The sequence below is a fragment of the Volvox carteri genome (assembly GCF_000143455.1).
Source record: "Volvox carteri f. nagariensis unplaced genomic scaffold VOLCAscaffold_25, whole genome shotgun sequence".
Classification (NCBI taxonomy): domain Eukaryota; kingdom Viridiplantae; phylum Chlorophyta; class Chlorophyceae; order Chlamydomonadales; family Volvocaceae; genus Volvox; species Volvox carteri.
The window spans coordinates 544,557-559,029 of NW_003307568.1; the positions used below are offsets into that span (position 1 = coordinate 544,557).

At 56.8% G+C, this 14,473-nt stretch overlaps 3 protein-coding genes across 3 annotated transcripts in view; 2 read left to right on the forward strand and 1 right to left on the reverse strand.

The window, feature by feature from the left end:
• The window catches only part of VOLCADRAFT_105192 (uncharacterized protein), a gene marked incomplete at its 5' end in the record, with an annotated part of 19,275 nt that extends 12,417 nt beyond the window's left edge, over positions 1–6,858 (forward strand). The window contains 8 exons of the mRNA XM_002951630.1: positions 77–881; positions 1,275–1,419; positions 1,529–1,631; positions 1,844–1,985; positions 2,891–3,346; positions 3,826–4,141; positions 4,752–4,995; positions 5,477–6,858. Of these exons, the coding sequence (XP_002951676.1) occupies positions 77–881; positions 1,275–1,419; positions 1,529–1,631; positions 1,844–1,985; positions 2,891–3,346; positions 3,826–4,141; positions 4,752–4,995; positions 5,477–5,857 (2,592 nt within the window). The 3' untranslated portion in view covers positions 5,858–6,858. The remainder of the gene's footprint in view (positions 1–76; positions 882–1,274; positions 1,420–1,528; positions 1,632–1,843; positions 1,986–2,890; positions 3,347–3,825; positions 4,142–4,751; positions 4,996–5,476) is intronic.
• A 762-nt stretch (positions 6,859–7,620) lies between these two features.
• Positions 7,621–10,667, reverse strand: VOLCADRAFT_44148 (uncharacterized protein; the record flags this gene model as incomplete). Its single annotated transcript, XM_002951727.1, has 6 exons — positions 7,621–7,731; positions 7,963–8,061; positions 8,521–8,638; positions 9,303–9,421; positions 9,977–10,184; positions 10,510–10,667. Coding segments are annotated over 6 exons (813 nt in total), but the record flags the coding sequence as incomplete, so codon positions are not given.
• A 747-nt stretch (positions 10,668–11,414) lies between these two features.
• On the forward strand, positions 11,415–11,846 carry VOLCADRAFT_92260 (uncharacterized protein; the record flags this gene model as incomplete). Its single annotated transcript, XM_002951631.1, has 1 exon — positions 11,415–11,846. One exon carries the CDS (start codon positions 11,415–11,417, stop codon positions 11,844–11,846), a length of 432 nt encoding a protein of 143 aa, XP_002951677.1.
• Positions 11,847–14,473: the final 2,627 nt, after the last annotated feature.

The following is a 14,473-nucleotide window of genomic DNA, read 5'->3' on the forward strand; positions in this document are numbered from 1 at the left end:
CGCCGCCTCGACCTCAGCGTCTGGCCAGAGTGCTGAGCGGTTGGCTCAACACGCGTTTGATTCCGAGACTGCGGAGGAGGAAGGGGAGGAGGACGAGGACTTGTATGACGAAATGGAGATGCCGCACGAGAGCGATGGCAACGACCGTAATGACAATGATAAGCAGCATCAGCGGCAGCAATGCCAGGTGTACGGCGGGCACAGCTGCGACGCTGACGACGACAACGACGACGGCGATGGCAGCGATCAACCGGATGACCAGTCTCGGTTGCAAGTTAACACGGGCGGCAGGTCTTACGGCGGCGACGGTGGTAACAGCGGCGACGGCGACGCCGATGACGGCGGCGACAGCAATGCGGGGGGTAATGTCGGCGGTGGTAGCATGTGCCCGCCAATGGCGGGGCCATGGCCACATCGTCGCCCTAGTCGACGGCTCTTCAAGGATGTCACACTTGAGCGACCCGATGCGGCTCAGCTGCCCACTTGCCACGCCACCGTCGGCACCGGCGCCACCGCCGCCGATGCTGTACGGCAGCCATCGCAACCAAGGCCGTCATTACCATCATCACAGGCTGTACCGCAGGACCCGGTGCCGTCATCATCGTCATCCTCCTCCCCGCCGCTGCCGCCTTTCTTTCCCGACGGCGCATGGCGGCCTGCCCGGGAGAACTCCGCCGCCACCGCCGCAGCGACACTACCACCAACACCACCACCGCCGCCACAACCGCCACAATCACCACAAGCATCCGTCCTGTTAAGACAGCCGTGCCCGTTGGTTTCGGTTCCCTGGGGGTTGATAGGCCGATGTCGCTACCTGCATGGTGCTGGTGCTGGCACCGGGCCCGGCTCGGAAAGCTCCAATAAAGACGTGCTTAGGGTACGTAAGGAGACCAGATCTGGGCTCTGCTCCGAAACCGAAATCGGGGAAGAGCCTGGAGAGGTTGGCCAAGGCAGTCAGGGAGAAGCAACGGGCGTGGAGGTGGAGATGGAGGTGGTGGGGGGGAGTAGGAGGGATGCGAACGGGAACGAGGCGGGTGATGAAGTTTCTGGCTGGCAACGTCAGGAATGCATAGCGGCAGCGGCGGATGTTGTACGGCAGGTGCATGCCGTTGGCGGCTATGCGCCGGTGGCGGTTGTGCTGGCGGCGGTGGCGGAGGACGGCGGCGGCGTGGCGGAGATCAAAGCCGCGGTGGATGCCGTTCTACGGGCGCTGCGGCAGCCAGCGTCCGCTGCCGCGGCCGCGGCCGCAGGTACGGCTGCCCTTACGTCACCAGGTGTTGTACTTCCGCGGCGGCGTGGGGGAGCAGGCGCGGCGGCGGAAGCAGCCACGGCAATGGGTGCAGCCAGGCCGCCGCTAACGGCAACAACAGGCGCAGCGGCGGCGACCGCTGCACCCGGGCCCAGCGATGCAGCGGGCAGGTGGGTCACACCGTTGCTGTGGCTGGCGGAAGATGTGCCATGGCCGCTGCCGGCGTCGGCGCCGCCGCCACCGTCGTACTCGCGCCGCCCGTCGCATCGGCGCCGGCAGGAAGTCGCAGAGCCAGCGTCTTTGCAAATCGGCCAAAGCGCAATGGGAGAAAATTGGGGGGAACCGCTATTGGGCGGCGACGAACATGGCCTGCAAAAAACGGGTACGCGCAGTATGGGAGCTGAGTCGCTGCCGTACGGCGCCCCGGCGGCGGCGGCGGTGGGGGCTTCAGCAGTGGCGGTGGTGGCGACTTCCACGTCAGATGGCGGCACGTCGGGCTCGGCATCGGGTTCACTGTGGTCAAGTTGGCATGAAAGCGCTGCTTCTTCGAATGCAGTCGCAAGGGATGCCGTACGACAACCGTACGATATGCAGTCGACAGTGTCAGCGACGGCGCCGTCGGCTGAGCCCGAAGGGGTGAAGACGGGGCCGGGCTCGGCTGAGTTGCCGAATGAGGAGGAGCTGGAGGAGCTGATTCGCTTCCTCCGGCGCCGTCGACCGAGGGGAAAGACTGACAGTTAGCTGTTCAACAGGCGGAAATGCGTTCCGTTGCCTAGTGGCGGTGCCAGGTTCCGGAAAAGGATACTACCCTGAAAGGCAGAGACTTGAGGTCGAGATGCCCAGTTTGTTTGCTTTGCGTGAAAGGTGCTGGCAAGGCCTAATAACTGCTTCCAAAGTGCTGTATGCGAATTTCCGTGCGATTACTGTGTGGCGTACACCGGCAGGAAGTAGCCGTACATGTTTTGGGAAGTTACTTGGCCTCATATTTTTTGTTGATTTCTTGATCGCAGTGGATTCGGTACAGAAAGCTGGGTCTTCCCTGTCAACGCTTGTAACGACGACACTACGGTAGTTTCAATTGTGTGGGATGGGGCGCTCGTGACAGCTCCGTGTTGCTCCTAAGCTCTAAGGCTTATTTTTATAAGGACCGAAGGAATGCAGCGCGTCTCCTCTTCAACGTTACAAGGCGTTGGAGGCAGTGCGGCTCAGGGGCGCTCTGTCTACTGGCCATCGCAGCAAGGTTGGAGAGTCAACCATACTTTTTTCTAAGCATCGCAACTTAATCATCTTGCTTTATGAACTGATGTCCTATTTCATGTCAAAGGCACAAGGCTTGGAATCACAGCTCTGTCGCCGCCGCTGGTTTGTGAGAGGAGCCTAGGCAGCTGCACCACCAAACTACATAATTGAATCGCACCCGATTGAATTACGCAAATACGAGCATATGTGTCTTTTGGGTCGTTTGGGATGTCCTGTTTACCCTTTTTGCGTGCGTACATCCATCATAGCATGAGCAGCGCAACCTAGATTCCAACGAATGTCCCCCTAAGCGCAGCTGGCACAACTAAGCCGATTTCTGGGTGCTCAATGCAGGCCCCTCGCGGCGATGCCCTTCGGCACAACCCCTCGCTGCTCCCGCAGCAGCAGAGCCCTGGCACCCTGCGGCTTCCAAAACCTGCTGCAGCGCTGTGGCTGTCAACGCAATCCCAGTCGCCGCTAGCACCAGCCAAATTGCAATGTTCCATGTCAGTAGCCGTGCTCACCAGGCCTGCCCTGCGCTAGACCTGGCTAGAAGACAGCGGGCGCCCAACCGGCGGCAATACGCGGGCGCGGCAGCGCCTTTCCTGGTGGCAGCGGCAGCAGCCTACCCATCCTCACCGTCATCGTCCCCAGCTGCAGACGCCCACCCACCGTCCCACATCTCGGACGAATCCAAGGCAGTGGGCGGCCTCATCGGCGCCATGTGCGGCAACGTGCTGGCGGCGCCGTACCAGGACGACCGGCACTTCCATGTCGTACGGTACCGGCCCAGCGGCGTCACTGACTTTTGGCGCTACGACATCGGGGCGCGACCCGTGTCCTACGGGCAGTACACAGGTAAACGAGCGTTATCAACCGTATCGGACTTTTTGGGATCTTCTGGATCTCTAATTTCGCTAGCACAAGTGGCAGGGGCGTGCGGCCGCACCCTGTGATGTTGCAAGAGGTCGTCGGCCAGGCCGTTCGGTCCGCCCGAATGCCATCCATCAGGAGCTGCGGGTTTTCCGTTGCGTAGAGGAAAAAGTTTGTTCGAAGGGGAAGGAGGGTTGAAAACTTTTCATAGCCCACGTGGACACAAAACTCAAGCACACGTGCACATTACACACACATACGCACACACGCACACACGCACGCACACACATGCTCAGACATACACGCACACGCGGCTGTGTCCACACTTCCAGCACAGCTGCAATCTGCCGCAATGTCCTCAAAAATATCCGCAGAACACAGATATCAACCTACTAAGCCTTGCCAGTCTGCCAGCATCCCCATTTCAGCTCCAACCGCCCATCTGCCCGTGACCCGCTTTTCAGGTGACTTTGCCAACCTGCTGGCTGTGGCCAGGTCCTTGGTGGAGAGCCGCGGCGTCGACACGGACGCCGTGTTGAGCACTCTGGCCGGCAGCTACCAGCCAGGCGTGCGGCGCTACAGTACCTACGACAAGGTCGTTATGGATGCCGTAATGGCGGGTTCGCAGCCGCTGCAGGTTCCGGAGCTGGCGGAGCGGTACCTGGCGGAAACCACCCGGCGGCTGGCCACCACCAGCAGCGACCGTTCAGAGCGGGAGCCACACGGCCCCACGGACTTCTGTGCGGCGGCGAGGGCGGCTCCCATTGGCTTCGCGTACAGGTACCCCGCATTGTTGAAGCGTGGGCCAGGGGTGTCGATGGGTTAGGGACGAGGGTGAGCGGGATTCCGGCCGGGGTTTCTTCGGCGCTTTTGTGGAGTTTAAGGGACGCAGCTGGTTTCCTGAGAGGCGCGTCTGGTGTGCTGTTTTTCCTGCGTTTCGCTAGGCGGCACTGGTTGTTGTAGTAGTGGAACCTTGTGTTTTTGTAGATTGTGTTGTTAGAGATCCAGTATTTAGCCAAGTGCTAGTGTCAACGGAGCTTTTGGGCGGTCGAGGAGGAAGGGATTATGTTCCGGAGCTTGTTCCTAGGGACGTGTAAAATCTCGCCGGAGGGGTGAATTGGCGTAATTCGGAAGAGTTTCCCGTGAAATGTCCTAACCGTACATGTACACGTTGGCTGGAAAATCGCCAACAGCAGTGTTCGTCGCACTTTGCTGACATCACACTGCTCCGCTGCCGTGGCTCAATATTATTTTACAGCACTTGCTGTGTCGTGTGATTGTCGTGTTGTACCGTTGGCCATGCTATGCCGTGTCGTGTTTACCACAGCGTGTCGCATGTCTGACGTGTTTTGTGCCGTACCACGTGGCGCGTGTTTTGGGCCTGGTGCAGGTCTGCAGGGGGAGAGCGACTGTTGTCGGCCGTGCGGCGCTCCGTGCTGTTCTCCCACCCCACGCCGCTGGGGCTGGACGGAGCGCATGTCGTTGCGGCGGCGGCGGCCTGGGCGGCGCGGCAGCAGCCCGAGGATGCTGTGGGCTGCCGGCCCGAAGCCCTGCTGACATACCTGATCAACGATGTTGCCGTGACGGCTGACATGGCGGGCAAGCTGCGGTTGCTGCGTGATCATCTGTTCCAGGTAAGGTGTAGGGAGTGAGAGGTCAAAGGTCTGGGTGGTTGGGGTTGGTTGGGTAACTGCCGGAGCTAGGTTCTCACCGTCGTTTGTTTTTTAAGAGCTGATTCGCTTAGGTCGCGCTTTCCTGGGAAGGAAGGGACTCTTGGGTGATGTGGATCGATTTGGGTCGTGTGTAGTGTGAAGACTCCTTCACATTTGGCCGGAGAGTAGTTGCGCAAACACGGAGGGCCTCTTTTCATACATTCGTTTTAATTTTCAACGTAAACAATTGCCTTTTCGGTTAGGAAGACATTTGAACTTGAGAAATATGCAAAACGCGCCACTCCAGTAGGACCCAGAAGGTGTTTCAAAGCCGGTGTCCTCGGGAGCCCACTTCGTAGAGCCCACTTTGAACAACACATCTAACGCGACAGCCGTTTGCGGCCCACGCGTTTCCTCTTGCGTGCTGGAATAAAAGGCACCTTGGCGATCTTTTTTTTTTCAGGTGGACCCTATCACCAGCTGGCGGTCTTTCTACGCCGGTCCGCAGTGGCATGCACTGACGCGGATGCTGAGCCTGCTGTCGTTCCATGGGTATGCGACAGCTGCGAGCGAGTTTGCGGCGGTGGCGCTGATGGTGTTCCTGACGAATTGGGGAAAGCCCGAGCAGGCGGTCATGGTGGCGGCGTCGTTGGGGGGTCAGGCGCCCGCAACAGCTCAGGTCGTAGGTGCCCTGGTGGGGGCTCTACACGGGCGGGAGTGGGTGCCGGCGCGGTGGTGGGATGCGCTAGAGAATGACGCTGAGCGGTACTCGGGGCGTGATGCGGTAGTAGAGGTTGGGCGTGCTTTGGCCAAGGTACAACTTGAGGAGCTAGATAAGGCATAATTCCCAATTTCTAATTCCTGCTAATTGCTCTAGGTCAGAATGTTCACCGGGCGTCTGACTTAAACCCTCTTCACCTTCCAAGCGACTTAACAACCCTGTAGCGAATAGCGAAACAGGGGGATGTAAATCTCCGTCATGCGCCTTATTACCGCCGTCCGCAACATGTTGGGTCTACTGACATCAGCCGTGCCACCTACCACGATATACACCACACGCTCTCCTGCTGTCCGCCGAGCCGCACACAATGTCACAACGTCCGTCCTGAGGAGAAACCCCAAAGGCCCCAAAAGCACTTCACCTTTCGGGACAGGCCCGCTCAATGCAAGTAGGCATAAAAAGCCTGTACCGCTCTCGTTTACTAAACCACCAACAGCTCCTTTTGAGCCGCTAAAAGTTATGGATCCCTGAACACGAGTACACATAACTAAAAAGCGCACCAGTGCCCAGTCCAGTCCAAAAGTTTCAACAAACAGGCAACGCGCGCGCTAGGCCGCACACCCCAGGCGGTTTTTTATGTTTGGGGAAGAAGAACACTAAAGTTCCCCTTCATAAAGTGTTGCCGCATGCGCTGCGCTCATGAAAGTGGTGGTGCTTCGCACAAGGTGCGATGAAACCAAATGCCTGAACACGTGTCCAACTGTTCACGAAAAACACCCATACAGATGCGACACCACATTAAAAGGTTTTAAGGCTAACCAATTCACTACACCCTACCCCACCCAATCCCACCTTTCCTCTCACAATCCCTCCTCTCCGGTCACCGAGGAATATGCCCTCAACGTGCAGAGCTGAAGAAAAGGCGCACACTGCGTTTGTGCACGTCCGCACAACCAATTTAAAAATGCTAAACAGAGCAGAACTTCACAACCAACTTGGCATCCAAAACATATTACACAGCTAAGAGTTAGCCATCACTTGCCAAGGCATCAAGCCCGAGCCGTAAAAGCCTCGCCAATAGGGCTGCAGTTTCAGTTCAGATTGTTGACCCCGTGCGAAGATTCCTTGGGCCCTTTGTCCCACCTGCCCCACGTCCTGTCAACCCACTTTCGCAAATTTCCACACATACAGACACACGCCAGCAGCACCAGCAGCAGCGATGACAGCCCGTATCGCGTCGCAATCCACCACTCAAAAACGCTCTACTTGGCCGAAAGGCTGTACGGACTCGGTTCTTTGTTGCATATCGCGGAAGGGACACGAGTCGGCGCCTGCGCTGTTGTCGTCGCTGCGCCCTGTGCATTCCTTTCGGGGGTTGGGGGGAAAGGCCCACCCGCCGCTATACCGCTCTGCTGCATCACCTGGATGTGCACATACACGCCACAGCCCGCGGCTGTCACTGTCTGGCCTCTGTCCGCGCCATCACTACGCGAGCAGATCAGCACCCAGCCGTCCCTGAAACGCCAACCCCCCCCCAGCACCCAACTCCAAAGCACCTAGCGCCCCTGCTAGGGCTGTGCAGTGCAGAGTCCAAGCCCGGTCCAATCCAGGCCCAGTGCACGCAACCCGGGGTTACAAAAATCCTCTAAATCCTCACCACTACCTGCCTATCTCTGCCCTTTAAAATACTGCAAAGGCCAACGGCGGTTGTCGACTGCAGCAGCGGCGGGGTGCCCAAGCGTAGGAGGGTTAACAGCCACCGGGGATGCAGATTCGCGTGGATCTCGCAATACACCTCTTCACATTATTCAACGAACTTCTCATCGAACTTCTTACCCCCTGTTGGCTTCCGCCGCCGCCGCCGCCGCTGCCACCGTCACACCCCGTACGGACGCCAAGCTGCCCATTACCGCCTTTGTCGATTGGTAGACCTGCTCCTTTATGGACATTAGCAGCGCCGCCGCCAGAACAGTCTGAAGCATCTTGAGCCGCATGCCCTGTTGTACATCATTGTAGTTGACAAGAAAAATTGATGCCGTGGGTTGCCGACACAAGATTGAAGCCCACGTGAAGATGCCATGCCGGGAAAGGAGGTCCAGAACTAACCTCGTATGTGTGCCTCTGTGTCTCTGTGTGTGTGTGTGTGCACCCGCACGGCTACCGCTTCTCACGCCGCGCCATACTTTCCCCCGAGTGATGGGAGGGGAGGGATTTTAGCGTTTCCTTACCTTAAAAAACGCCGCCAGGCCCTCCCGCCTAAGAATGGCCACCCCGGCATCCAGTACCCCGGAATACCGTGCCTCGTGCGCGGTGCTGCTGTTCATCGCCTGCACGTACCACAATCGTACAAGTACGACGTAAGACTACGATGTCAGGCTTCAGACACAACATGGCATAACACAAACAGCACCTAGTGCTGAGCGAGCATGCTCTCAGCAAAAAAAGGAAGGAAAGGGCAACACATTGGAAAGGCTTGGACGTGGGTGGCACGAAGGTTTTTTTACCTTCCTTCACAAAATGAAATCGGGGCAGTTCAATACCACGTGTGGCCAGCAGCAGGTGGTGCGGCAGAGGAGCCTCAGAGCATCTACCGGTCCCCACAACAGCCATGCAGGCTATCACCAGTTGTCAATGAGAGCCAACGCTGCCGCCACATATACACGTCAAAAAGGGGTTATGCAGCGCGCAATCTCCCCCCCTTGGACAAACTCCGGCCCACCGGTCCCTTGTTATTCCCCCCCCCCCCAAGCCCAGTGTGGTTCGTCTTTCCCCCCCAAGCCCACTACCTGAAGCCTGCTCTTGATCAACAGCATGGGGTAGGTCACCAATGTTGCACCCAACTTGGCCAGGGCCGTCAGCAGGAATACGTCGCCGGTGCCCAGCCGCGGCGTTGACCCGGGTTTCCTTCATAGGGTTTAACGAAGATTCGGGTTTAACGAAGATTGGGAAAAGGCAACAACCCTGCCTTACACACTCACTCATCCACAAGCCATTACACGCACTTCATGCCAGTAACGCCTAGCGCGACATGGAGGCACACAAGGAAACATGCAAAAGAACAAAACCTTCCTGGATTATAGTTTGGATTCCAAGAGGGCTTTGCACAAGCACACTCCTCGCCTCGCCTCGCCGTGAGGGCGGGTGGGAGGGAGGCTCTTTCCGGGGTCCGAGGACTGTCCGCCCTCGTCCTCATCCACCACGGACAGCCCTCCCTCGTCTACTACTCCAAGCGGAAGCTGGAACGCCAAGCACGTGATACACGTGACTGACGCGACTGCGGGAGCCTACGAATCACTGCAACATCAACCTCTAACCGACGCCAACCAAAGACCACCAGAAGCTTCATCACTACTCCCAGCTATGTATGGCACGTCCTGGCCATTTACATCCGTGCCGCTTTCTTTTGCCACAGCTAGGAGGGGCAGTCAGGGGGCCCCTCCTGGGCAGCCTGATCGCGGTTCCCCTGGAGCAGAAAGCGGGCTTTCTGCGGGAGCTGGCTCTGCTGGAGCTTCCTCGGAGCGTTCCAACGCGGACGCGGTGTGTGGGATGGATGGTGTGTAGTACTCACCCCAGTGCCTTGGAGGCGGCGCTTCCGCGCCGCAGTTGCAACAACTTGGCCGTGAGCCACTCGTACAAAATGTACTGCAGTGTAGGATTTGCAACCATTACCAACCCTGGCAGGACCCCCTGAAAATCAATCACCAAACCCCGCCCAGGGCGGAGGGGAGGGCGGGGGGCCGCAGCGGGGCGGGGAAATGGGGGTTTATAGGGGTAATGGCCCGAGGACATATGAACGGAGAGGGTGGCTGCTTCACATCGCGGATGGACCGATTGGTATATTGGGTATTGCGTGGGGAAACGGGATTTCGTGGGGAGATGGGAGGGAAAATGCGGCAGCATAAGGCCCATGGATAACATGGACCGTACTGCGGCAAAATACAGATCCGGTTGCAGGAGTTGGCGATAGTATTGATAAGGATGGCCGTCTTAAGGATGCGAAAGCCTGTCTCTAGCCTGCTGCTACATGTATTGCAGCATCAAGAACGGCAACACAAAGAGAAGAGCTCACGACATCACATCAGGCCCGGGCCGAGGCGGATTTTCTTGGCGGGGTTTGGCGGCCTGTCCGAGCCGGCATCACAATCACCATCAACATGACCTTTCCAACCACCATAACCACCATAACCAGCACCACTACACAGAAAACGCTTGGATGAGCGTGGAAGAACGTGTCCTACGCACCTTCCAAAATCCCGTAATGCCCGACTCTTTGTACAGCTGTACGGCAATTTGCCAGGCCGTACGATTGCGCTGCTCCGCGGTGGTCTGCCGCTGCAGGGCCTGCATCTGTGTCGCCACCACCCATACTGGTGTTGTGGCCAGCACATTGCCGCAGCCCGCCAGACCAGCTACAACCAAGGAGCCCACGACGCCAATCGCCTCAGTGCGGCTACTGCCGCTGTCAGCGGACGCGCCACCGGACGCTAAGGCCCCAGTCCGCGAGGCGCCAATCGCTCTTTTATGGGCCTGCATCCCGTGCGCGGTGTTTTGCTAAGTACGGTGGTTCATACAGTGCGCGATTAACTTATGGAACTGGTTGGAGTTGCAGGTCGGGAGGACAAAAAAGGGGGGTTGCATGGGCCCACAGCAGTTTTGTTACAAAAGTGAACGAGCTCAGTCAGCGAGAAATGGTTACGGAGGCCCAGGGGGAAAGGTTTTGCGCTCGTTTACCAAGTCGCTTTATAACTGCGTTAACGTTATTATTCCAATCATACCCGTAAGCTGATAAATTGGCAAGGAAACAACTCACCACTATGGCTTGTCGAAGGGCGGAGTAAAGGTAGAAGTAAACCGCTTGCGATATCGCTGTTGCCGCTAGGCACGGCTGCAGTCCGGCAAAAAGCGAGCGCCAGCCACGCGACTCTGAGTACTGCAAACGCAGTTGTTGATGAAAGGTGAGTGGAAGCGTAGTGGATACAACGCACCAAAGCCCACGTCGGGAACCGCACATGAGCTGGAAAACCGAAAACACTGTTCACCTTTGCACTCCATAACGGAGCGCAGGGGCGTTACTCAACCTGGGTAACCTAGCTCATATGCGTGCAACCAGCCTTAAAACCTCAACTCGAGGACTCACAATTGCCAACTCCCGCAGCGGTGACGGGAGGAAGGCGTACTTCTGACGCAGCTCGTCTGTTGCAAGCTCTACCCCCTGAGAATGCTCCAGCGCCTGCCATGTCGATACAATCGCAAGAGGGTACGTGGCTGCGAGAGAAATTGTAGCCCCTACCGCCCCTCCCACAGCTTCCACAGCTGCCTCCGATGCCATTTTGTAGCGTTTCAAATATCATGCAAGCGTAACTGGTCAAGAAGTCCGGGCTGCATATGTTCGCAGGTCACCAATGTACGATGTCTGTTAGCATTACAGGACGATTTCTGAAGTTTCCCTCTGCTAACCAAATTGTCTAGCTGAGTAATAATCAGTTCATTAGTATCTTACCGTCACTCGTTTAGGCCTGAATATACGGTTGGAACCCTGAGCGGAGTCGGGAGAGGTCGGACTCCTTGTTCATTAAATTAATTACTGGGGTTAAGTTCTTTTTACCACGAATCTTATAGGCCTATCCTAGGCGAAGCGGGTAGGCGCCTCGAACGGGTCCCCGCTGCCGCCTGTAACGCGATGGATGCCTCCCGAGCTGGCAGCATAGGGGAAGACAGTTCCCAACCTCAGGATGTTTCCACCATCCACCAGTTGCTTCGGTCCATGGGCGTCGATGACTTTGAACCCCGCGTCGTCAACCAGCTCATGGACTTCATGTACAAGTACACCACCGACATCCTCCTCGACGCCGAAGTCTTCAGTGAACATGCTGGGAGAGCACCGGGACATGTCGACTTGAACGGCGTCACGCTCGCCATCCAGTCCCGGACATCCAGCTACGCGCAGCCGCCCCCCCAGGACCGCGTGGCAGAACTCGCCAAGCTCTACAACGATGTTCCTCTGCCAGACATCATCGTCAAACCGGGCCTGCCGCTTCCTCCAGAAGTCAAGCAGGTCACGGCACCCAATTGGCAGTACGACCCGACCAATCAATACCAGCAGCAGCGATAACCCCTACGCACCTGCTATCGCGCAAACCTTTTTGCCTCACCTCACCCCCGGCAAACCTCACTACTGGCCTATTAGTTAGATCCTCTCACAACACCCTTCACCTCTCACAGCCCCCACGCAATGGTTGCAGCCTTTTCGCTTTCCTTCTTAACCGCTTGGTTCGTGGAATCCGACTGGCTCTTTGACACTTTGGCTGTGCTGGCAGCCACAGGCCCGCTTTCCCTAGGGGTTCGAGTTGTGCTATGGCGTGATGTGATGTGTTGTGTTGCTGTGACCTGAAGTGTTGAACGCATGTCCCCATCCCATTTGCGGGATGGAGGGTGAAAAGAGCCTATCTTGCCACCCAAAGATATGTCTGTTTTTCGCCACGAGAGGAGCGGGGGCCAGGTGGATTGTCATGGGTAGTGGGTTGTAGTGGGTGGGTTAGGGACGGGAGTAGAGGCGTGTTGGAAGGCATGTGATCCTGTGGCTGTGTGGAGTTGGACTGCCCTCAGCTCCACAGAGTAAAGGACGGGTGTACAACTGACTGGCCCATTGACTGACTGATCACGGCGACCTAGGAACCGACAGCCAACTGACAGCCTACCGGGCATCATAGGTGGCCAACTACAATTTTGCCTAGCGATGGGTCACATTTTGCCTAGCACCGGCTGCCCACGTTGGAACGGACGTGAGCTTCGGATTTTGGTCCTTTTGCCGATGGGTGCGGATGGGGATGGGGGCAGCAGCAAAGCCCGCGCTGTAATATAGACACGGACGGACGTGCGGTAGCGGTGTCGCTGACGAATGGGGGAGGGACGCGCTTGCCAAGGTCCATGGTCGGCGTCCTTAATCAGGCCGGCCTGGATAGTTGTTGATACCCGGAGCTCAAGGCGGCCTGGTGGCGTGGCGTGGTGGTGCCCTGGTGGTGGTGGTGGTGTTCCGTGGCCACGGTTGCGGACGTCTGGGAGCCGCTGCTCATCAGGGTTGCTCAGGGCAGCACAGCGTCGCGTCTTGTTGTAGCGGGCGGGTCCAGGCAGTGCCGCTGGGCCTTGGACGCAGCTGTGGATCTTACGAAGCCAGATGCAGGTTCGGGCATGTAGGCAGCAAAATCGCTCGGGTGTGCGGAGTCGCACCGTAAAACAAAAAAGGGAAGGGGGAAATGAGAGTCATTGGGTTATTGACTTGGGTGGATGCAAATCAATCCTGCATGTACGCTACTACATGTACAGAACGTTTGGAACGTGACGCTTGCACGTGCTCACTTTAAAGGTCTCAGCTGCCGCCATTGTGGTGCGGCGTAGTGTCCGTGGAAGGTGTTAGGATCGATCCCGACAATTAGCGGGCTAAAAATCCCTCGACCGTTAGAAGTTGGATGCGGCTCCATGCCGATGGATGTTGATGGACTCGGTTATCGTAGTGACCTACGAGCCGACCAAGAGTTGAGTTGGAGGACGCCACCGTTGTTTCGGTAGAATCCACTGGATACTGGTGGTGGTGGGTGCTGAATGAGCCCGAAAAAAATCACTGACTTCGCAGAGGTCGGCAGGGGTGAAAAGGATGGGGGTGTCCCGATTTAAGAGGAGAAAAGTAGAGACTGCTGGGCTAATGGCCACAGGTGAAGCTATAACACTCTTACTAATCACTGTGGGCCAGAGCTGGCCAATATCACGGTGGGCCAGAGCTGAAGTTGGTTCAAATTGTACAGCTGGTTCAACTGAGAATGCCAACAGATCACAATAAGTTGCAGCATTTGCCATGGCTTCAGAAATTAAAATTCAACTCGTAATGATGAACCCATAGCCCGATAGCAGTGATACCGGTAAACATGGTGCAAACCGCTGCAAAACCGCGATCCTTGTAACGACGTTCTTGCACCACATATCACGCTGATGCTTATAGAGGTTGAGTGTATACAAATGCTTGTGCCCATGTTCCTTATCCTGGAATTATAGGCTTCGATTATTCATGGCAGTTGCTCTGCGATCATGTTCTTGCGGGTGTTTCAGCTTGTCGAAGCTTTGTATAGTGGTTTGGCGAAGGAAGGGTAATAATTCAGAGCAGTAACCCATAACAGAGTATCAGGTTTTTGGATCAGCAACCGCCACAGGGCGCCATCCGGCGTACATCGGCCGTTGTGTTTCTATACTTATATGATTTATAATAAATCTCATATGGCTACTGACAATATATATAGGTCGGTGCAGTCGCCTGACCAACATTCCTACTGGCAACGTCGTCGAAATGGCAAGCGAACATCCTGTCATGCTAACCCTTCCAAGGGAATTGCTATTCAAGATATTTCACTTCTTCAGCCCAAATGAAAGAGCTGTCACTGTAAGGCTGATCAGCTCAGAGTTCCGAACACAGGGGCCTAGGCTCGTCCATTTCCGCGACCCCATTCCCCCACACGCCTTCAAGATCTGGCTTCACGAGAACTACGCATGCCTAACTTACGACAAACGCCTCGACCTATTTTCCGCTGTTTGCGCATCGGGATGCCTGGACAACCTCCACCTGTTGCTGCAAGCGCGATGCCCATGGAGCCAGTGATTTTTTTTTCATTTAGGGGGGGTCTCAATTTATTCCAACCTAAGTAACAAAGTTGCTAGCGTCGCCGTTCTGTATTCCTTAAGAGTGGGGCGCTG